Source organism: Lepidochelys olivacea (genome assembly GCF_965140295.1).
Source record: "Lepidochelys olivacea isolate rLepOli2 genome assembly, chromosome: 1".
NCBI lineage: Eukaryota > Metazoa > Chordata > Testudines > Cheloniidae > Lepidochelys > Lepidochelys olivacea.
The window spans coordinates 154,786,789-154,810,051 of NC_140411.1; the positions used below are offsets into that span (position 1 = coordinate 154,786,789).

Genomic DNA, 23,263 nt, shown 5'->3' on the forward strand with positions numbered 1-23,263 from the left:
GATCTGGCCTACCTGATGTATTTATTGGCCCATATGATGCAAAAATCTACGCTTTTAAAAAAAAAAATCGAAGTTTTTAGGTTTCTGGGCCATGAAAACCTTCCAAACATGAACAGCACATAACCAATGTGGTGTTGTCTTCCTGAATTTGCATACAGACTGAAACAGTTACTTAGGTACAAACTCACCTTCCCCTAAATAGTCTCATTGGTGTAACCTGTAAAGCCCAATAACATCCTTCAATGTCATCATTATCTATTTAATCACCAGTTGTTTTAATAGGGGAAAGAGGGCGAGAATAAAACTGAATGGGGGTGCAGTGGGAAGATGGTGGAATTAGGAGTTGCTGCAGATAAATAAATAGAGATAGAAGAATAGAGAAGACTCTAAGAGATGTGGAAGAGGGAGAGAAACACAAAAAGGGAGGACAGGAAAGGAAAAGAGACAGAGGCTGAAAAAGCAGTGGTCCCAAAGAACAGAAGGTCTTCCCACTGAGTGATGCTGAATGCAACAATAAGGTGCTGATCAAATAAAGTTTAGTTACTACATAAAGGCTAGGTTCTACTCTTTAACTTGCTTGAGATCTATGAATCATGAGAAAAGTTGGGGAACTATTGGATCAGAAGAGCTAAGGCCGACTTCCTCCTCATGCAACTTCTGAGCATGGAGAGGCCTATCTAGATAATGATGGGGAAGAATTTCCAAGTCCTGGTAAATGGAGAAAAACAAATCAAAGAATTTACAGTTCAGTGGGGATGGAAGTAACAGTTACGACAAAATGACTTGAAAGCCCTTAAGTGTCTCTTGAGAATGGGTGGGCCGGGCATAATTTAAATCATGTCCAAGGTGCTATTAAGGGCTTATTCTTGTTTCACATTGTCAAAGGGTGCCAGGATGCCTCTGGAAATAGCACTGGAATCTAAAAACCACATATTTCTTCAAGCCAAAATGTTAAAAAGAGAAGAGAAGGTCTGGCAATATCATATCAGGCATTGCAAAGGAAAGCTAGCATCAACATTACAGAACCCAGCTTTCTGGCCTCCCCTCTTTGGGGTCCTACAAGACCTCTTCTTCTGAGAGCACAAGAAGGAGCAGAAGATGGACAGGTCTGTCTGAGCCAGTGCCACACACACCTTGGTAGCTCACAAAGTAATAGAAAAGAGGTTTTGACTCTCCTAAGACAGCTGTCGATCTTCAGGTCCACTAAAACCTACCCCATCGATTAACATCAAAATCTCCATCCCCACCATGAACAATCCTGACTGAAATGAAGGATAGACAAGGTAATTTTTGGGACAATTTGGTAATTTTATGCAATCGGACTGGATACCATTTTAGAGATCTTATTGACTGGATTTCTTTTTGTTGGGGTTGGACCACCTGGCCTCAGCAATTCTCAAGAGATTCGGTATGGGGCAAGTGGAGCAGCTTTTCCTATGCCTCATCGTGACGGGGTCCTAGCTGAAGGTTGGATGAGTTGCAGGTTTTAGGCTATCAAATCAACCAAGTCTGTTAGTGAACAAGCAACCTGGGACATCTGATTCAGAGTGCTCAGAGCAGGTGGGAAGCTCCTCTTCATCCTCCAAGAACTGGGGCAAATATTAGAGCTTGTCTACGTTTAAAACACTGCAGCTGTAGCACTTCTGTGAAGACTCTACTGACGGCAATGGTAGGGATTCTCCCATCGCCATAGGTAATCTGCCCCCTGAGAGGCAGTAAGTACTTAGGTCAGTGGCAGAATTCTCCTGTCGACATAGTGCTGTCTACACTAGAGGTTAGGCCAGTTTCACACCCCTGAGTGACGTAGTTAAAAATCCACACCCCTAAGCAACATAGTTATATCGACCTAATTTCCTCATGTAGACCAGGCCTTAGTTACATCTAGGAGAGTCCTCAAAACAAACAGACTAGATTTGCTTGGGGGCGGAAGGAGGAAGGAGACAATACTTACAGCCTTTGATCTGCATATCCTGAAAGGGAGAAGGAGAGCTTCATCCTCTACTTTTAAGAGTGGGATGGAGGAAGAAGGAAGAGCTATGTGAGAAGATGTGGAGGGTCTGTGAGCAGAAATAGCCACATGGTTTGGGTTTGCAGGATGCCAGTCAAGACAGCACAAAGCATGTTGAGGATATGTAAGTGCAGCTGAGATTTTAAGTTGTTTAGGTTTGTAGGAGCAATGCCTCCTCAAATTACTGAGGTAACTAATCACCTGAGGTTTGACAGCCAGGGAAGGGGAGAGAGAAGACAAAAATGAAGCAGCATGTGAATGGTGGGAGGGAGGGGCAGTAAAACAGGGAAAGAGCCGTAGTGCTTGGCCCCTCCCTGGAATACTGTGGGCAGCTGGAGCTGGCCACTGTGACAGTTCAGGGGAGGTCTCTGGGAGCACACCTCTTCCACCCATTGGCTCAACACTTGCTGGCTGCCATGGTGATGGAGCAGAAATAAGAAGCGAGCAAGCTCCAGACTGGAGTAAGTGGGGAGACAGTCCTGCTTAGGAGAAGCCCCCAGACTGAAGTAATAGAACATCAGGAGAAGACTGCCAGCATGCGGAGCTAAATACAGGAACAGGAGCCTTTGATGCTGCTGGTTGGGCCTTGCTCAGCTATTGAAGCAGTTGTGGGGGTGGGGAGGAATCATACTGTTAGTCAAGGGGAATCCCTGTAGCGCTTCAGTGAAGAGCTTCTCCCGCCGGCACACTTAATGCACCTCCCTGAGAGGCCAGTAGCTATGCTGACAGGAAAAGCCCTCCCATCAACATAGCGCTGAGGTCAATATAATTGCATCACTCAGGGGTGTGGATTTTTCATACCCTGAGCGACGTAGTTATGCTGATGTAAGTTTACAGCATGGACCTGGCCTGAGATGCACAGTGAACTAGAGGAGCAGGAGAGAGAGAGAACCTAGCAAGATATCCTGAAGAACAGAGCCCTCAGTGCGTGGCTGAGGGAAGCTCAGTGCCTGCGCATGGAAGAATACTGGGGAGCAATGTCAGGGCAGTTCATCAGGCGTGTCTGTAGAGAAAGCAAACAGGCAGACTGCACTAAGGGAAAAACACAGGGGTAACCTCTTGACTGCCTCTAAGCCTTTGAGAAAGCAGAAAAACTCAGCAGTTCTTAACCTGATGGAACAGCAGATTCCCAAGATAGAGAATCAGAGTCTTCATGGTACTCATACTGGACTTCTTGTTTGTTTTTAATTATACCCAAAAAGCACTAATCCATTTAGCTATACATGCAGTAAGTATTTTTACATGGACTAACAACCTGAGATTTTTTTTTTCTAAATCAGAACTATTCCTGAATTATAAGAATGCCAAAAGATCTGCAGACACAAAGCTTCAATTTTAAAGTCATTTGAACCACAATTTAAAACAAACAAACACACACCACACACGCACCCCCGCCTGACAAATTTTAGCTAGTGATCTTTTTATAGTGGAGCTGTAAGTCCTTATACATGTGGACTTCTATAAAAACTGCTGACGATTCCTTAACAGTGGTGGCAGCATGCATCACTACTAATGCTATGCCAGCTGATGTTTCCCTAGTAGTCTCTGCATACCTTGTTCATTGTCACTTGTTTTGAGGGACTCTTCAGACCAACTTCTATTGCTTTTGACCTCTGACCTTTTCCTGGTGTGCCTTTCTTCTGTGCAGTCTTTGACCTTTGCAGTGGCCTCTGGCTGAACAGCCTCAGCTAAATCTTTCCTGCTTTGCCGGCCCAACTTGCCGGACGGGGATCTCTCTGGTGACACCTGCTGCTCCCATAGTTCCCTAAGATGCTGCAGGTGACGCTGCTTTTTGGGATGGAGCCCTGTTAATTCAATGCACACCTTCAGGTTGGTCACCTCATTACAATTGGGCTCTTCTAAGTGGTTAGAGGAATTGTTTGTCATTTCCCTCTCAGGCCAGTCATCTAATGGAAAAATAACTAAAAATTAATCAAAAAGCCCCCTCAACTTAAAACAAAAACTACATTTCACTTGCGGGGCATATAGTCTCAGCTTTACCACCACACTATGCATTTTAAAAGGTTTGGTCATTAAGGGTCACATGCACTAGGGTCATTTGCATTGCTATGGCTACAGTGTCCAATCACTAGTGCTTTACCCTCAGATACCAAGAGATTATTTTAAGTGAAATGACAGTGCTCAGATTGGTAACTATCAAGTTCATAAATGGAGACGTTAATTCATAGGGATACTCCTTTCACAAGAAATTCCTTAAGGGAGACCAAAGCAATGGGGTTACCTTTGGAGCTCCTCCTCTTTTTTGCCTTTGACACAGCTTCATCCTGCAGTTCATCCACATAGTTTTCGTTTTGGCTGGCCCCATTCTGTACTTTCTCGCCAGAGGGTTTACGCTTTCTATCCAGACGTGGGCATGGATGCTGACCGATATAGTCTGTTGACTGGTCCCCTATATTTTCATAGAGGGAATGTCTCTCCAGATAATATTTCTCAGTTGGAGGGTCTCTTTCCTCTGAGGTTTCAAGAAAATGATCTTGGCTGTTTTCTGCACTATTAAAATCACCTAAAAATAATTAAAAAACAAAACTGAGTCTGTTGTGAAATAACTCATTTCTGATCTCTTCAATTTCAATCTCCTAATAATATATCCTTATGATTTCTGAACCAAAACAAGAAATAGTTTATTTTAGATCAAATTTTGCTACAGTCAGCTGTAAAACAGCAACTTTCTCAGCAGTCAAGTTGAAAACCAAGCACGTCTTCAAATTTTCGGCCTTCAATTTTTAGCCAGCATCCAATCAGGCACTTCACCATACAAGTAGCCATAGAAATGCCACAGTATACTTACCTTTCTCTTTAATTCAGGGTTTTTCCAGGACTTTAAAGAATCACCTTTAGATATCAAAAGCACATACTCTTTTGAAAGAGCAACCTTAAAAATCAGATAGCAATGCAAGCTTCATTTCTGCAATGGCTTTTATAAAATTAATTTCAGCAGCTCTGATACTTTAAGTCAATGCAAGACTAATCATGCCAGACTGCAGAGCCTGATTACAAGAATTCAACCCTGCTACTGTGTGTCCTTGGATGTACAAATGGAAAACAAGTGAATGCACATTCTAGCACTCACTCTTTGATACGAAAAACACTTCAAGAATAGCTGTGAAATGATAAGACACTACCTGAATTTATTTTAAGGTTATATGAAGCCCTGTACACCTGTAATAATCTCCCAGTCACCGTATAGCAAGGTCCCTCCATCTCTTCCTTCAAAAAAATCCAGCACTCACTTATTCCATGAAACTTTGCAGCTACAGTGACCATATAAGCCTTGAAAAATTTACCTGATGCTACCTGAGTAAGCAAAGAGTCCTGTGGCACCTTCTAGACTAACAGACTGTTAGTCTAGAAGGTGCCACAGGACTCTCTGCCACTTTTACAGATCCAGACTAACATGGCTACCCCTCTGATACTTGAATAAGATTACTAGCCAAGGAGAAAAACCCTATGCTACCATGTCCCTTCAAACTTAAGAACCTGATTCAGGATCTTAAGCGCATGCTTAATTTCAAGGGGACTTAAACATTGTACAGGGATTCTTTGACTAGAGATTATTTCCTGAAACAGAACCCAAACAAACAAAATAGGTGCATACTACTTATTATGCACTATAGAATTATAGAAGGTTAGGGTTGGAAGGGACCTCAGGAGGTTATCTAGTCCAACCCCCTGCTTGAAGCAGGGCCAATCCCCAATTTTTCCTCCAGATGGCCCCCTCAAGGATTGAACTCACAACCCTGGGTTTAGCAGGCCCATGCTCAAACCACTGAGCTATCCCTCACTTAAGTAACACATCCATCAACTTTGAATTTTTAATATTATATATACACACACTTTTATATATTAGAGTTTACATCTCTCATAAGTCTTACCCTTTCTGGCTCACTCTTCTGTTGTCTTTCCCCCCTGCCCAAGTATTGTTTACAGTCCATTTCCTCTTTTCTTTCTCCCCATCTCCCAACATTTCAAATCCCTTTTGCTTCCATATACATTGTCATGTCTTCCTCAGCCCCTCTCCCCTCAAAACTGCTCTCACATACACAAAGTCCACTTAGTTTCTCATTTATCCCATCAATCTCTTCTCTTCAACCACATCTGCTCACCCACTACCCTCTTCCTTTCACTCACCCTGGCCCCATTTACTCATCTCCACCCATCCCATCTACTTAGTCATGCTTGTCCCTTCTTACACAGGGCTTGACACATTTTCCAGAACCCCAACTATCTGTGAACTATATTAAGGGTCCCCACTCTCCTTTTGGCAATGCCCAGGCAAGAAGAAAAGCCAATCCCCATTGACTGGGAAAGGCAGAGGGTAAATTGAGCTGGCTCACCACCATTCCATTCGCCAGTACTTCTCCTCGGTGCCTGCCTCCTCTGCTCCTTGAACTTAAAAGACAACCTTCAAAATGTGAATCAGCTACAAACCAATGCAATTACGTCTGCATGAATCTGCAGACAGAATGAAATAATTATGTGTAGTGCACAGTATTTCCTTAAATAGGTGCTGGTTCTGAAGTCTCATGTTGACATTTACATTGTCTTCATTATTTTCTATTTTACTGCTGTTCAAAGAACACAAAAGAGGACTATCCTATTATGAAAATCTCAAAAGTCTTCTACAAGCAGCATCTCATTGTTCAGGGGTAGTCAATTTGTGTGTGTCAAGGTCCAAATTTCTTGGTCAACATATAGTCAAGGTCCAGATTCCAGAAAAAAATAATAAAAAATCCCAACGATAATAAATAAATAAAATAATAATAAATGAGTAAATAAGGATTTCAGGGTCTGTTCAGTCTGGGGGTCTGGACTTTGCCCACGGTGTACCTATTGACTACCCCATCATAGTGTGTCATAAGTGACTAGAGCTTGAGAAAGGTTTTCTCCCCCCGAGGAGTTCATGCTAGTTTTCCTACCAGAACCTGGACCCTGCTTGGGGCATCATCTTTTGTAGCCTTGAGCGAATAGGTTCCTGACAAAGCCAAGCACCCAAATAGTCTGGCTGTTGGAAGGAAGGGGGTGAGGGGTGAAAAGTGAGCGTGTTTCCCAAACCTCTCCTCAGACTTCTCTAACTACTATAAGGATGGTATCAAGTCCTTCCTTAGGCTTTGTCTATGTTCTGCCACACCACAGAGCAGCTCCAAAACTACCACCATCCCCTGCTGACCACAATACTTCCCAGCTGAAGCAAAGCTAAATTGACCTCATGTCTGTCAGTTTTACTGCTGCCCTTAGGGTTTCCTTTAGCAGCAGCGATAGTGAAGCAGCCTCTGGTCAGTTTCCACTTACTGTAACCTGGAAAAGCTCTAAGCAGCAGTTAAGGCATTTCAGCTGTCTGCAGGCTCCAGAAAAAACACTGCATAAAAGTTTAAACTCCATTTAGAAGCTTACAAACTCAAACCAATAAAAGGACAAGAGGTAAAAGCCAGAGGCACTTTCTCAAGAAAGCACTATATTTGTCCTGTGGAATGTTCATGCCCTGACCATACCTCTCTGTGGCTGTTTGGTACTGTGTGAACCCATTTTTTAGATTGTTCATCTTATACATAACACTGATATGTCTTATTCTTTTTAAAAAAAGAAAAAGATTGGAAGACTGGAGCAGCGACCTTAATTTATTATACTCTTTCTCCAAAAAGTTACTGTCCAAAATCAAAATGCACTTGTAAATATTAGACACCTGCACATCTGATAACAATGTACTAAGAGTATCCAGCCTCATATAACATCAGCACATCAGATTTGTTCTGCACAAATTTAAAAGAAGTTGGACCGGCAACACTTTAAGTTATCACTTCAAAAATGTCTCTAAAAACATAAAATAAAATCTGATAAAGTGATCTACACACTCTCTCTCATCATTTTGTGTTTAACTCCCTGAACAGACAAGGTCAAAGGGTATTTCATCACATTTCTAGTAGTTACATTTTTTAGGTGTTCACCCATACCAGAAATTATGTAGCGTCTTTCAGATTGAAAATCACTGTTGTGGAACGGTCTCCCTGTTGATAATGCACTTTGGAATGAGAAAGGGCAGGAACACCCTGATTACCTCCTAGAGATCCCTTGTAAGGACCTGGAGGAGGAGCAATCCTTATTGTGACCATCCAGAGACTGCAGATGGGATCTGCAGGGAACAGCCATTTAGCACCCCCTCGTTACTAATGAAAAAGTGACATCAAATTATTGTGACATCCCTAAAAGTGACATCCCTAATTCTTTTATTTCCAATCAGGATCTGACCTAGAAACCCAGAATGCCTTGCAAAGAATAGCCCCAAGAATGAAGAAGTGGCGATGTTCACTTTAGTCTCATTATCATCAGTCCTTCATTCACATAGTTTTTCTGATACATTGTTTCTAGAGAGAAGAGCAAAACCACCACCAATGCCAGTCCACATGTCTGTGGCAAATAGCTGATGGGAGTAGTTCCACTCATTCCTGTCCTCTGAGTCTACCACATAAGCAGTAGGAAACTCAGTGATGCCCCCATGATGGCAGCATGATAACCTATTACTGTCAAGCTAGCAGGCCAGTTCTTTACTGACCCATTTTAAAAGATTAGGAACATTAGATGCTCAACGTATATAAAGCGTGACACATTATAATCTGCCTATGCCAATGCTGCAAAGTGAGGGAAGAGATATTCAGGCAGAATTGTAAAGTTATTAAAATATTTTGGGAAGCATACTGACTATACTGTATTTGCAGACTATCAAAAATACACTTTTCTACAATTTTACTGGTAATGCCCTTAAAAACTAAAGACTCATTTCTGTTCAGCAAAGTTCTACAAACAAAAAGTCTGGGCTTTCAGATGGCCCATAGTTTGGCACTGTCTTCTCAGGCATGTGCCCTACATCAAAGCATTATCATTATGGAGTCTAGTTATGCCAAATGCCAAGAAGTTGTTAGTTTTTTGTTTTTTGCTCAGAACAACTGCAGTATTTTCACAGAACACAACTCCTGTGAACTCTATTAATATTTTACCACCAGATTCCACTCTGTCCTGAAACTGGTTTGGAAAGCCATCTGGACCAAAGACACAGGACTCCCAAAATCCAGGTATGAATATCAAAGAAAAGTGCATTAGCACAAGGATAGTCTCCCCTCTTTGGGCCCATACGCAGAGTTTGGTCTTCCTCAGGCACTCATGCCTCCCCTGTACCCTTTACTCTGCTAAGAAAGCAAACTGAAAACGCACTTTGGAGTTTTCAAATCACCACTACTATTCAAATAATAAGCAGCAGAAAGAGACTAATATAATAGTAAATGCTAGTTTTCATATCAAACACATCACATAAGAAGGTTAACTCTAAAACAGCAAATGCTGCTACAGTGAAGGGCAACACATTCCTGACATCATTTGCTAACCGCAGTCCAGTCATACTAACTCAGCAACAAAAGCCACCTTTTACTATCCTTTAAAATTGGAAACTGTAAAGAATGACGACTCTACACGTATTGTTTTCCACTTGAAGGAGTATCCCCAGTGCACTGGTCACACTTTGTGAGAAAGAAATGATTATTAAAAACTTTTCTTCATTTTCTTCTCCATCTTCCTTTTCTTGCCAGCACAAATTCTATTTAACAACACATCTCCCATACAATGTGAACAGAAAACACATACCTTAGTTTTTAAACTGCAGTTCTTTCTTTATAGATAAAGTGGCAACTAGAACCAGTTTTTCCTCTCCTCTTCAGTGACTTCTCACTGCAGGCATTTAAGTAAGATGCCTTTTAGTCCTCATCCCAACTTTTCACAGGACACTTTATCTGAACATGAACTAGCATTCATCACCAAGATCACAACAAAAATAGAATTCATTCAGCCAAGTTGCTTGTCAAGATAAAGCAAGCCATATTCTGACTATCCCTTGGGGGGAAAAAATTCACATTTTCCCTCTCTGGATGTCTTTTCCCGGATATTTTCCATCCTTGTTCCCTTCACCTAAATCCATTATATTCAGAATCATGAGGCTTTTTTGCACCACTGCCAGTCATTGCAAGGTAATGCTGACCAAGCCAAATGGCAACAACAGAATGTTTGCTGTTTTGATCTTTCATTACTCAGCATGCATACAAGCAAGAAACTGAAGGATTACCCATGCTGTGTGCTAAGAAACAGACACCTAGCAAAGAGGCTGCAGATCAGTTCTTAACATCTGAATTTTAACCTCCTTGCAAATAAAAGGCATTATACTTCCATGCACAGAATTGCCATAATCTCCTCCTCACACCCACATTCCCCAAAATCTCTGAACATACCCGTTTTTATTTTTCTCTATTAAGGATTAAACAGTATCTCTCTACTGTAATATCAGAGAAGCAAAACTACCAGTTTGTCTATCAAGACATTTGCAGCTTGTAGAATTTTATTTACTCTTACATATTTTTGTATGATTTTAGTACTGCTCAAAAATTGTGGTGGTTTACCAACATGCTTGTGTCACATGACCTACACTGAAGTAAATGTACCTATCTGTATGCTTAAATCACTTGATCACTGAACATTTCTATGACTCACGACACACACATCCCATAATTTATTGTGTTTGTGCTATGGAAATGCTCTATAGAAGCATTGCCACAGCAACATTTACTAGTCACCTTAGCAACAAAGCAGCTTCACTACTGTTCGCATATTTCCCACTGAGTCCTAAACAAGATAGAAGAGTATTAAGACACTTACAGTTTATCCCTCTATTTAACCAAGTTTGAATCTTTGTACTCTTCTGCAGAGAGAGAGAGAGCCTATTCCTAGCAACAGTCTGCATTCTAAACACTGAAGAAACGTCTTAGAAGTCATTAGACAATGTGAACCAGTTTATTACGTTATCATGGAGTTTTGGGGGATGGCAAGGCTTTACCCATGTGCCACTTGACTAAACCCCCGAGACAGCCCAGAAAAAAAACTGGGGCTGTCAGATGGCTGTACGAATTCATTTAAAAAAAAAAAAAAAAGGCAGAGTGGCAAAAATATTCATTATACCATTATTATTGCTGTAGGAGGCAAGAGTTATAGAAGTAGTGTCTGAAACTCCCACTAGATCTTAAGGCAATGATCCTGTATTATGTTCTATGCACAGACTACTGAACCCTGCACAGGGCCCCACTGACATGACTGGGGCCTTGCAAGGTCACAGCAGTTGAGCTGCATACCACATTACAGGATCAGGCTTTAAATTGTATTTGTTTTTCTTTCAAATTCAGGTTAGCCAGCTGAAGGTTCACAGCAGGGCTCAAATTTAACATTTTACCAAAAATTACTGATTAATCAAATAATTTTGTTCGTGCATTTCCTGCTAGCATCTGGAAGGCCTACTGCTGTAATATTAGATAGAAATTTATGAACATTATATAAAACAAAATGTAGCATCTTTTCAGCATCAAGATCCAACATAGGAGGCAGAGCATAAGCTAGGAGAAGTTCTGAAATACAGTTGTTTAAAGTTCTATTCAATTTTAAACCTTTCAGCAGAGATTAGGAATTGGATGGTAGGGGTTGGGGGGGGGAATGAGAGTATTTACATTTTCTCCTGTGAGCATGGTTGTTGAAAGCCACAGCTGGTAAATTGAGGAGAACACTAGGCAAAGTTTATCACATCTTTGCCAGTTGTTATTCGGTTAGAGAGATGGGTCAGGATTCCCAGCAATTCAAGCTGCACCAGAGCACCAAAAATACTATGCTAGAGGCATTCAAGAAGTGCAAAATTCATATCCATGATTTAATCAGCTGCTATACCAAGGAGCAGAAGGTGAAACAGGGCCGTAAAAATTTTTTACTGAGACCAGGTCTATACTATAAACTTACACCGGTATCACTAAGTCACTCAGGGGTATGAAAAATCCACATCCTTGAGCAATGCAGTTATACTGACCTAACCCCCACTATAGATAGTGCTATATTCTCCCATCAACATAGCTATTGCCTCTTCCGGAGGTGCATTAACTACACCAATGGTAGAAACTCTCACGTCGGCTAGTAACATCTTCACTGAAGCTCTACAACGGTGCAGCTATGCCGCTGCAGCACTTTAAGGGTATGTCCCACTACAAAAATGATGTTGACTTAAGTTACATTGATGTACAGCCAATGAGTAATTAAATCACTTTTGCATAGCCACACTATGCTCCTTGTGTCGGCAGCGCACAACCTCACCAGGAGCACTTGTGCCAATTGTACTGTCAGTGTGGGGCACTGTGGGATGGCTTCAGAACAGTGTAAGCAATGCACTGACACTGTGTCAACCTAATTGCTACGCCTCTCACAGAGGTGGAGTTATTAAGTTGGCATAGCGGACCGAGTTACATCGGCAGGAGCAACATTTTAATTAAGATGCTTACAGAGTTAGGTCGACGTAAGCTGCCTTGCATCGACCTAACCCTGCAGCGTAGACCAGGGCTAAGTGCAGACCTGCCTTGGGAACCAAATTAGTATCTGCAAGCATAGTTGCTGCAAAGCCCATCACATGCAAGAGAAACTTGCTAAAAGAAAGCTGCATTTTTAAAAGTTTATAGATTTTGCAATTTTAGCAAGCCTATAAAACTTCCCATTAATTCATAGCTAATTAATTGCGCACAGGAACATACTCACAAAACGTCATAATACCCTCCCCCACACCCAGCAATTCTTTACTAGTTCCAAATGCATTTCATCCAATGGAGTCTCATAAGCCAGAACACTGCTAAGTTATGGATTTGAGACAACTGCAATTGTACGGTTTGGTTTTATTTTTTTGCTATTTTCTGCATCTTCAAAAGTGTAATTAAGATTACATTTATAATAGTGAGGGATAATCCTCAAACAAGTGAGATGTGCATCTGAAGAAACTTTTCTCTCTCCTTCCCTCACCCTCCGGACTATTCCCTGTTTTCTCTCTCATTAATCAACTCCGGTTTGATCTACTTTTGGCAATAGCCTGTTCTTCCCTTCAGCCTACCTCTGTGAGAGCTTAGGTGACCTGCCCTCCCTCCAACAGTGGCATCCAGGTGGCACGACCCAGATGCTGCTGCTCTTACACCACTTTGATGTTTCAAAATGTGTGTGGGATTTAATGGAGGCCATTACAAGTGTGCAGTGCACTCTGAGGTGTGAGTAATGCTGGGAACTGAAAGCTCTAGCAGTAGCACCCTATAGAAAGTCTATCATGCTTATGACCAGGCAATGGGATACTGTAGAACAACAAGGCCTCATTGCTCCTGAAAACTCACTCAATAGACCTCAGGGAATAGGAGGCTGAGTTTCTAGAAGCTAAGCTTGGTTGCCATTCTGATATTAGCTGTAGATTAAAAATGAAATCTTCACTGTTACTTTGCCAAGCTACTTTTTTGTTCACATATTTTATTTTAGTGGCCGCAACACCACAGTAACTTGACTTAGGTGAGGAACTGAGCAGGTGCAGATCATCATCCTGTCCACCAAAATTATTAAACAAAGACCAGGACAATAACTCACAATTATTAAATCGCTTAGATGACATTTTCTACCAGCCCTACTCATAAGTTCCCGACTATGCACATCAACCCAACAAATTATACATATACTACAGACCATCCAGTGTTCTACTAACGTTTTTCTTGAATTGCAACTTTGAATTTTCTGCAAATACGGAATAAAACAGTGATCAGCTCCTTAATTACCTTGTTACAAGCTGTTGCAAGGAAAACGGTTTGGACACTGATGGAACCCACACCACTTGCTATGAATTAGAACTAATTTTACAAATATACATTAAAAAATTAATATGACTTAAGAAAAAAAGTGCTTTGTGCTTTTTGCAATAGAGCTCAATGACAGTACTTCCATACACTGTCCCACGCTACTGCAAAGTCTCTTTCCCTTGGTCCAAACAACAATGGCATCAGCAACAGACAGTTTCACAGCATGGTGACTGCCCTTGAGGACTTCTGATGGTCTAACACATACATACCCTGCCACAGTAATAAGTGGAGGGGATGAGATAGTTACACATGCATTTTCAATTTCACAGCTACAGTTTATTTATAAATAAAGTAGATGCGGTAGATTATATACTTGACTTCCCCTGCCACCCTTCCATTTTGCCTGCCCCCATATAGTGAAGGAAAGCTACATTACTGGAACTTAACGGTGCCACCCGTTTTTAAAAAGAACGTCACAAAAGGGAAAATCGGAAAGTTCTTAAAAACTTTAAAAAAACTGATGGTGCAATAAGAGCCTGGGTTTTTAGTTTAATCTGTTAAGGTACTAGTTCATCTACTGCAAAGTAGATCCATTTAGAGCGAGAACTACTATGACAATAACCTGCCGAAAGGTGCAACTTTCAACCGACATTCATAGATCAAAAAATATGCATGGAAAACGGCAGAGGTCACAACTCTATATACGAAAAGGTGACTAGATACGGTTATGTAAATTTGTATTAGTTACTGCTGTCACTATTAATCACTCTTTTATTTACAACATTCTGTAGTGATAAAAATTCTACTAGTTTCCATATACTATGTAGTTTTAGGACAAACTGCTACAGTATACATACATACACACACACACACACACTTCAAAAAGCCTTCTAAATGTGCTTACATCTATCATTGTCATTTTGATCAGCAATGGCATCTTCCAGAGTGACAGACTTTGGCTTCTTTTCATTATTTCCTTTCAAGTTTTCCCAGTCTGCCTGGTTGAATCTGCAGACCTCTGAGTCTTTGGTTGCTGTGTGGCCTTCTCTCTCTTTCATCTCCAACTCTGAGAAGCGCATCATTGCACGCTAGAAAGAGAATTGATATGAAAAAAAATCTCACAATAAAAGCTACTCCATTTACCTTACCTTATATGAAAGTATTTCCAAAGAAAAATCTGCTCAAAACCAAGGTTTGAGATATATATCTAATATATAAAAGTTTAAAATATCTCAGTTGTATAAAAATATTCAAAATTTCTAGTATCTATATGTAAAAATCCACACAATTCTTTCATATATAAAGATATACTGTATATAAACAAAAACATTCTGTTTTGGAGGTATAAGAAACAAAACAAAAACATAAAAACAGAAACTGCACAATGAATAAAGACGACCATGGCCCACAAACTTCCCTTTGTGTATTTGGAAATGAAATTTAACTCAAAGGTTTATGTAAGATTCTAGTAATAAAAATTTGAAGAACTGACCTCACAGTAAGCAGCAGGTAGACATAAAATACTGTCCTCTTGTAATCCTTCCATCTATGTAATTAAAATGGGCACTCAATGGATCATTTAAATAATTTCATCCATTTTTATAAGCATAACCAATTCTTTTCTTAACAATGCACAACAATTTGGTTTAACTCATCTTTTAATTAAAAGTAAAGTATCTTAAGGAAATTCCTATACAATATCTGTCATCGCTCAACATCAAATTCAATACTGCTTCTATTCTTTTACTACATTCTTGATTGGTGAAAAGGTTGCATAAAAGTTGCATAACACCCACCAACACATGGCTGCTACTCCTCTCCATCAAATGTCACGTATGGTATACTAATCAGAACTTCTGGATACCCTTTGCTATCTTACAGTACAAGCCTACTGAGAAGCTAAAGCAACCACGAGTCTAACATATCATGCATTCTTCAGCTTCCCTAACTGCAGAATATTTAATACTTATGTTATCAGCACTTTATCAGTTCTCATTTAAAGCATTTTTTAAACTGACTAGTGAATACATATAGTTCACATCTACTACTATTCACATAACCTGGCTTCACAGTTTTATAAACAAAAAGTTATTGTTACCATTTCTGGCAACATCTAGACCAAATAACATATTCCCCACCTGTGTAGGATATATCAAATTTAATACTTGACTGTGACTTTATAAACAAAAAAACACAAACAAATGCTTTGGTAGTTAAACCTCACAGACTCACCTGCAGTGCCCGCTGCTCTCGGCTGAGTTGACTAGAATCTGCATACAGTTCAGTTGTAACACACTTGAATCGATCACCTACATAGCCAGCAGAGTTTGCAATTCTTTTTGCCAATTTAGACGGCTTGGGTTTCAAAATTTTGCCATCAGTAGCTTCTAGATCATCAGTTCCATCTTTGGTATATGTCTGATTAGATTCAATATTTGACTGTATATTTCCCATACAAAGTTGTTTTGCACCATCCTGTACTTTGCCAAAACACATAGCTGGACCATCACTCCCATGAGTATTCTCTAAGAAAGCAGAGGAAGGCTGAACTGGTAATCTTTCTTTATTTTGGCTTCCTGATACATCCTCTTTCCTTAAATTGAACAGTGATGAATTCTGAGCCTGTTTAAAATTATAGGTTTCGTGGAAATCATTATTTCTTCCAAACTCTTCTCTCATTACAATAAAATCTCTGTGCTGCAACACTTGTTCTACCTTGCGCTTTGTGGAGTCACTAGTCTGATTACTGCTTTCAGTAGTAAAGCCAGTTTTTGCTACATTTGTTTCACTTTTCACATCTTGTTCATCTCGCAGAAGATCTGTAAAGATGTGTTTGTCACTTTTGGCCGCGTTCTTACTATGACTTGAACTTTGGTGTGATTTTGTGTTCTTATCAATAGGTACTTCATAATGTGTCTTTGTACTGGTTTCCAGCATCTCTGGCAATCTGTTTCTTGTAGCAGGATCCTCATAGCGGAGCCTTTCATGTGACCTAGATCTTCTTTCTGATTTTTCATCCTTATTTATTTCCAAAACTGAATGCTGTAACAACATAGGATGTACCATCCCCATCCCCAGGGCATCCTGATAGGTCATAAACTCTCCTCTAGCAGCTGGCAGGGTGTATGGAATGCCAGGTTTTGGTGCCAGATGCCCAGGGAAAAGACTGCCATTGGGTAACAAAAGTGGATGAGGATACACAGGTCCTTTTCCATGTAAAGATAAAGGGCTTATAGCTATACCCTCTGGAACAGGAAACGGGAGATAACTTCTTGGATACGGCAATGGTGGAGATCGGAATGCCTCATTTGGAGGTAAAAACATGGAACTTGATGCAAGGGCATTCTCATTTGCTTTGAAACTAGATTCTTGATTATTGGATTTAGTCACTTTACTGTTATGTTTTGCAGATGTTGCTAAAGGTTGTCCTATATGCTGTATGACAGACGCAGTACTTTCCATAGCACTCCTGTTTGTCTTGGTGCAGTCTACATTGGCGTTTGGAGCTGGTGAAGCAGATGCGGGCCGACCTCCGCTTGACACAGACCCTGAAATATTACTGACTACTGCTTCTGTTCCACCCATCCGAGGGCAAGAAGAGCTTCGCTGTTGTGGTATCACCCAGTCTAATGCTTTGTTTTTCAACTGCATGTTTTTACCACTGGTATCTTCGTTCGGACTTGGACCAGGAACAACCCAGGATGAAGGTGCGGTGCTAATTATTTCAGGTCTATAAAGAGGACAACCATTTCCTGAAGGAAAAATAGTTTCTTTCTGAACATCACTTCCAGGTAAAACTAATCCACTTCCACCTCGGCTATGAACTAAAACAGTTGGTGCCATTTTTTTAATAAGGTCAGATTTGGTTGTCTCTGCATCAACCACTTTTGATGACAAGTCTAGTGGTTTGTCTATGACATCTTTGGCAGTTGTTTGTTTTTCTAGTGGCAGAGGTGACCGGCTGTCCTTTCTATCGTGACCTGTTTTTCTTACATGTGTTGTAGCTTGCTGTGAAATTTCACCAGTGTCATGTGTTTTGGGAACTTTTCCATTAGACAGTCGGGAAGGAGGAAATTCATTACTTACACTCACATATGGCTTTGGGAGCGTAACTGAAGAAGGAGACGTCGAAATTCTGGAAAACTGTTTGTGATACTCTGAGTAGGTATCCCCAACTTGTGTGGGCAGATGAACTCTAGGAGATGGTCTCGGCGAATGAGATAACAAGATAGCAGGGTCTGTTGACATATTACCTGCAGCTGACTTTGCAGATGGGACTCTGGGCTGTTTGCTGTTCTGAATATGTGGATAGGCATGAGAGTCAACAGGATTTCCAGGACTGACTCCCATCTTCCAAGACAAGCTTTTATCTGGACAGTGTACTAGTGGGGGAATTGCTGGAGATGCTGAAGCAGCCGAGATCCTCATTGGTGAAGCTAAAGATGATGGAATGTGGGGAGTAACGTAGTGAGAAGGCGGCAGGTATAAAAAACGTTCACCATTTGTACATACAGGTGAATACGTCAGATGTTGTGGTAAGCTGTATGTGGACTGCTGAGGTAGCAATGCCTTATACATGTTCAATGAATACTTATTTGGTGAGTCAAGAAAAGGATATAGAGCGGGTGTTGCACCCTCCATATAAGGATTTACCCAGGGAAGCCTTAGGTAACTAGCACCATTGACAGTAAGAGGACTTTGTTTGTCACTTGAAGTTCTGTCCAAGCCTAGCGTTTCCCCTGTTGGAACAGAATTTTTTTGTATTCCAGGTGGTGTTTTATATATAGCACTGAAGCCATTTGGGGGTTTTCCAGAGACAGATGCACTTTCTATTGCTTCAGAGGGATTCGATTTGAACTGTATCTCTGGATTTCTTTCAGGAGTAAATCCAAGACCAGCTATAGAACTTGTAGCATCCCGTGCTTTCTCTGAGCCAAGTCCACATAAACTGGAATAGACAATACTGCTGGGGACTCTAAGTCCTTCCCGCATAAGTCCAGACCTGTCCATGCTCAGAGCTGCAAGACTGTCAATGCGATGTGCTGTGGTTGCATCCACCTTTGTAGAATAAGAAATGTGTTATTTTTGCATGTTGTTAAAAACAACATTACTCAAGACTATAGATACATCTTTAATTTTGAAGAGAAACAATACTAATACAAATACATTGTTCATTGTTAAAATGTATGTAGGTTGATTGAACTGGTGAACACAACTGCCGGAAATAAAACTCATTAATTAAGATGTTGGCTGCTTCGTTTTTGTCTTGGAGATCCTGACTAGCTGTAAAGGGGCACCATTTACTAAAACAAGTTTTTAAAATGAATAATTTGACAAATGTGTTGAACCTTTTGCACTTGGAACCTAACTTCGTTAATACTGCCTTTAAATAATCATCTCCTTAAATTTCCACTGCTCAGCAGAAACCCTTTCTACAAGGCAGATGACAGCAACTATGTCATCCCAAAATGCAATCCCTTCAGGGGCACAAGCCTTTTGAAATATCCAACAGGCATCATTTTTATAAGTCTGTCTGCAAGGGAAAATCCAAGATAGGAGGCTACGTGTGGTCCACACCCAAACTCGCCACCCCTTTTCTACAACAGTAGTAGTGGGAGAACAAAAACAAACAAACAATCTTAACAAATTTATTAACAGAATTATATAAACGGGTTGCCAGTGATAGCAAGGGGCTGGACTCAATAATCCAGGAGGTCTCTTCCAGTACTATGCCCCTATGAAAAGTACATCAATGAAACATTGCTGAAATTTTTTGATTTTCACTTCCAACTTTTTAAACAGATAAATCAAAACACCAGCTATTTGGCTATTTAGTGACTTTATAAACTAATCCTGCTAGAATCACAAGTGTGCCACAACACATTATTCCTAATGGCTTAGAAATAACAGTGTTGGTGTTGTACCACTCTGCATAAAAAAGAATTAACAAGATAACAGAACAGAATGAAATTATTTCTACCATGAGGCCTTCTTCACACCTTTGAAAAATAAAAAATAACCTTTTACCACAGCTTGAAGAAGGCCTCTTACCTGAAGGAACTTGTGTCTTAACTGTAGTCCTTGCTGCACTTAAAATATTTTAATCATTTATTTAAATGAAACTTCTCACAAAAATGAAATTAAAAAAAACCAAACAGATGTTATTTCAGTCTAAAGCTATTAATCTCTTACCACACTGTGATTCAGATGATTTTCTTCCCTTAATTCCAGTCTGCTTTTCGGAGCATCGCCATCATTTACTGGAATTTTCCTATTAAAAATGTAAGCTTACTATTTGAAAATATTCCTTGCATATAATATTAATAAAAGATTGTAAGGCTCCATATTTCAATTTCCCCATAACAATCCCATATGAAATGGTCTCTATCCTCTACATTAACTCACAAAAAATAATGATATTTAAATACTGCCTGAGAACAGATTCAAGGTAAAAAAGGTTTTGACATTACATTAAGAAAATGTTTCAGTCCACTTCAAAAGAACGTATCCCAGAAGGCTGGTGACTTGTTAGTTTTTTTTCTTTAAAAAAAAAAACAAAAACAAACTACTTCATATCTAGTGATAATTATGTCATTTAACGTACCATATTCACATACCATCTCTAAGTGTTAGCAAAGAGAAAATTAAATATACACTAATGTCATACAAGTGTCACCTATTCCATGCTAAAGAGGAAGCTCCACATCTGCGCCATACCAGTGTTACAGGGCTGGGACTTTTTATCACGGAAAGCACTGATAAAGAATATACTTTAGTGCCAACTTTCAAATCCCATGAATAAAACAGCTGACATGAAGCAGAAGGAAAGTTTCATCATTACCCAGAAGAAACAGTTTCAACCATCTGATATTTAAAGAGCTAACAACTACTTGAAAAAAAACTGAAGTTACACTCCTGATTTTTTTTAAATCGGTTACTGATACAAATAACCCCTAATATTACTATACCTGGAAGCAATTAGGAAAAACAATAGCAAAACTTTTTTCCCCAGTTTGTTTACTGTGTGTTTGCACAGAGCTGGCAAATAGTCACTTTCACTGTTTCCCCCTGCATAGATTGCAAACCCCTGTTTCTGAGGGGCTGTCAGTCAGCAACAAAGAAGAAAGTCATTTAAAAACAGAGGAGGAGTGGGGAAGAAACAGGAAAATGTTATAGTTTAAAAAAAAAAATCACAAAACTTGGCTGGGCTACTCAAAGCTAAGTGTAGTCTCTGAAAGTACTGTTGAGGCTTATTGTTTTTAAATAAACTAGATTTCAAGTTAGTGGTGTCCCTTTAGCCATAGAGTCCACTTAGAAAATATGTATTAAGAAGCATAACTAAGATTCTTGAATTAATAGTAGTAGGAGAAAAAAAATAACATATGGGATGACAATAAGGAATCCAGTACCTAGATAAAAAGGACATTGTTTCGATTTTTAATCACTGGGCAAGCCATTTGTTTTAAGGCACTGAGAGGCAAATCAGATGGGACTGGCATGCCTAGCATTTAGAGTTAAAAGAGTATGTATTTGGATTAATACTCCTTCATAGGAATGAAAAAATAAATTAAGTGTAAAAGTGCATTTAAAGGCTGCTTAGGGGAGTAATATTTTTTAAAGGACACTACTGCTTCACTGAACCAGGTGCCTGTTAAACAGTAAATCAGGGACTGGTCTACTGCTGTCACACACGTGTCTTTTTTCCCTCCTAATGCTGGCCTGATCTCGATGCAAGAAGGCAGCTATCTGCTCCGGCATTAGGAAAGCGAATGAACTCTGAAATCTCACATCACAGAATCTCAGCGTGGTTTAACTTGCCAGAAGCTTAAATATTTACCTGTCTTCATTAATTCCACACATGCGGACCCTTTCATTGCTCATCCAGCTATGAACGTTGCCATACAGGGGAGTTGCAGAAAGCATGTCGTCGTCTTAAAAGCGCTGCTTTTTCTTCAGGGTTTTATATTCTATTAAAACAAAAGTTAAGGAGATTAGTCTAGGAGGAAGTGCAAACAGCACAGTGGAGCAGCCAGCCAGCCTCCCTCCGTGTAATTAATAATGAATGCAGGATTGGTGTGGGGAGTGAGCTGCCTACGCTAAACGCTAAGGGACAGCTACCCTGCAATAAAGGAGCAAATTGAGGGCATTTATAGGTCAGAGGAGATGGATCTTTTCCCTCATGCACAGCCACAAAATTAAGAATCATTTCAGGCTATCGACAATTTAAAAAAAAAAAAAAGTTTCTCCAATGCATTTAATTTGAACTGAGAAACAATTCGACTGGCAAAGTCAACACTGTTCCCCAAAAGTGCTCCATGCACCTTATGTACACCCAAATAAGGAGAGATTCTGCGCGCTGGATAGTACGTTTTAAACTGGGGAGAAAAAAAAAATCTACGTTAGGAATACACAAGAGCAGAAAGTGCATTACAACAACAAGTATATACCCTCTATATCACCCACCCTACTAACTACTGAGAATAACTCGTACCGTACGAGTTAAACTGAAGAGGCGCTTCTGCGGAACAGAGCTAAAGGAAAACTCCCTTCTAACGTTTGCACATGGGTTAAAAATAGCAAGTGGGTTGCTGAGCTCCCCACCCCTTGATTTGATTAAGCACCAAACCCTGATGGCTTTTGCATTGGAGCTGCTGCGAGTGCTTTCAGTAATTCAAATGACGCCTGCTTACTCCAGAGAAAGGAATCATTAGCAGGCTCGCTGGAGGAGTATTAGCAGCCCGAGAGGATAGGCGCGGTGTGGTGCAGCAGCAAAGGCAGGTGAAAGGTAACCGGATTGTCGCGTCTAGCGACGGAGGGGGAATGCCTTTTCTTCCCTTTCTAATGCCATCGCCACCCCCATTAAATTCTAGTTTGCTGCATGAGTGAAGTGTCAGGACAAGCTGCGTTTTATTAACAGGATTATCGCGGCGCATGATTTATTCCAGTGCAGGATTTTAATTGCTCTTTGGAGGTTGAGTCGTTTCTTTTGACTGAGCTTCAGCCTGCATCCTGCTGTTAAATGCTGGGTTAATAAGTAGGGGGAGACTGTAATGCACAGGATATCCCTCAGCTCTTCCTCTCTTACAAAAATAGAGTCCTTCAAACGGGAGGCACGACATTCTTTTTACACATGCAGACAAGCCAGTAATGGATGGTTGACCATGGGGAATTTAATCCATAACGTTTCCCAGAGCATATATGCCTCTCGAGTAAACTCATTTCCTTTGTCCGAGTCCACGATATGCAAATGATTACTTTGCTATTTAATGGGGAAGAACTCCAGATTATGTGTTTAACACACCACTTCACACCCGTTCAGAGAGATTCAGGAAATAAAACGGCAGGAAAGCCCCGTGTTCTCAAACATTTTTTTCTCCTCCTTTCCTTAGAGAAGTCTTTTGTGTAAAGCCCTATGCCTGGAACAAATGTATATTAATGAAATAGCATGTTTCCCCTCCTCCCTCCAGAACTGTTAGCTTTCAATAATGAAGTCCACAAAACCTGCAGTGAGGACACAAAAATCTGTAGAGATTAGATAGCGCACTATCATTCAAAAGGAGTTATTTCACTG

General features: G+C 40.3%; 1 protein-coding gene across 7 annotated transcripts in view; it reads right to left on the bottom strand.

Annotated features, from left to right (window-relative positions):
* BCOR (BCL6 corepressor) overlaps nucleotides 1-23,263 on the bottom strand; it is a 67,505-nt gene that overhangs the window by 25,007 nt on the left and 19,235 nt on the right. For 4 of the 7 annotated variants that reach the window (XM_084638751.1, XM_084638752.1, XM_084638753.1 and 1 more), the window contains exons 2-8: nucleotides 21,530-21,659; nucleotides 19,885-19,963; nucleotides 15,925-18,750; nucleotides 15,185-15,238; nucleotides 14,597-14,780; nucleotides 4,251-4,532; nucleotides 3,562-3,915 (exon numbers count right to left, since the gene is read on the bottom strand). In XM_084638751.1, the coding sequence (XP_084494877.1) occupies nucleotides 3,562-3,915; nucleotides 4,251-4,532; nucleotides 14,597-14,780; nucleotides 15,185-15,238; nucleotides 15,925-18,750; nucleotides 19,885-19,963; nucleotides 21,530-21,615 (3,865 nt within the window). In that variant the 5' untranslated portion in view covers nucleotides 21,616-21,659. The remainder of the gene's footprint in view (nucleotides 1-3,561; nucleotides 3,916-4,250; nucleotides 4,533-14,596; nucleotides 14,781-15,184; nucleotides 15,239-15,924; nucleotides 18,751-19,884; nucleotides 19,964-21,529; nucleotides 21,660-23,263) is intronic. The other 3 variants (XM_084638755.1, XM_084638754.1, XM_084638757.1) reach the window with 3 other exon arrangements.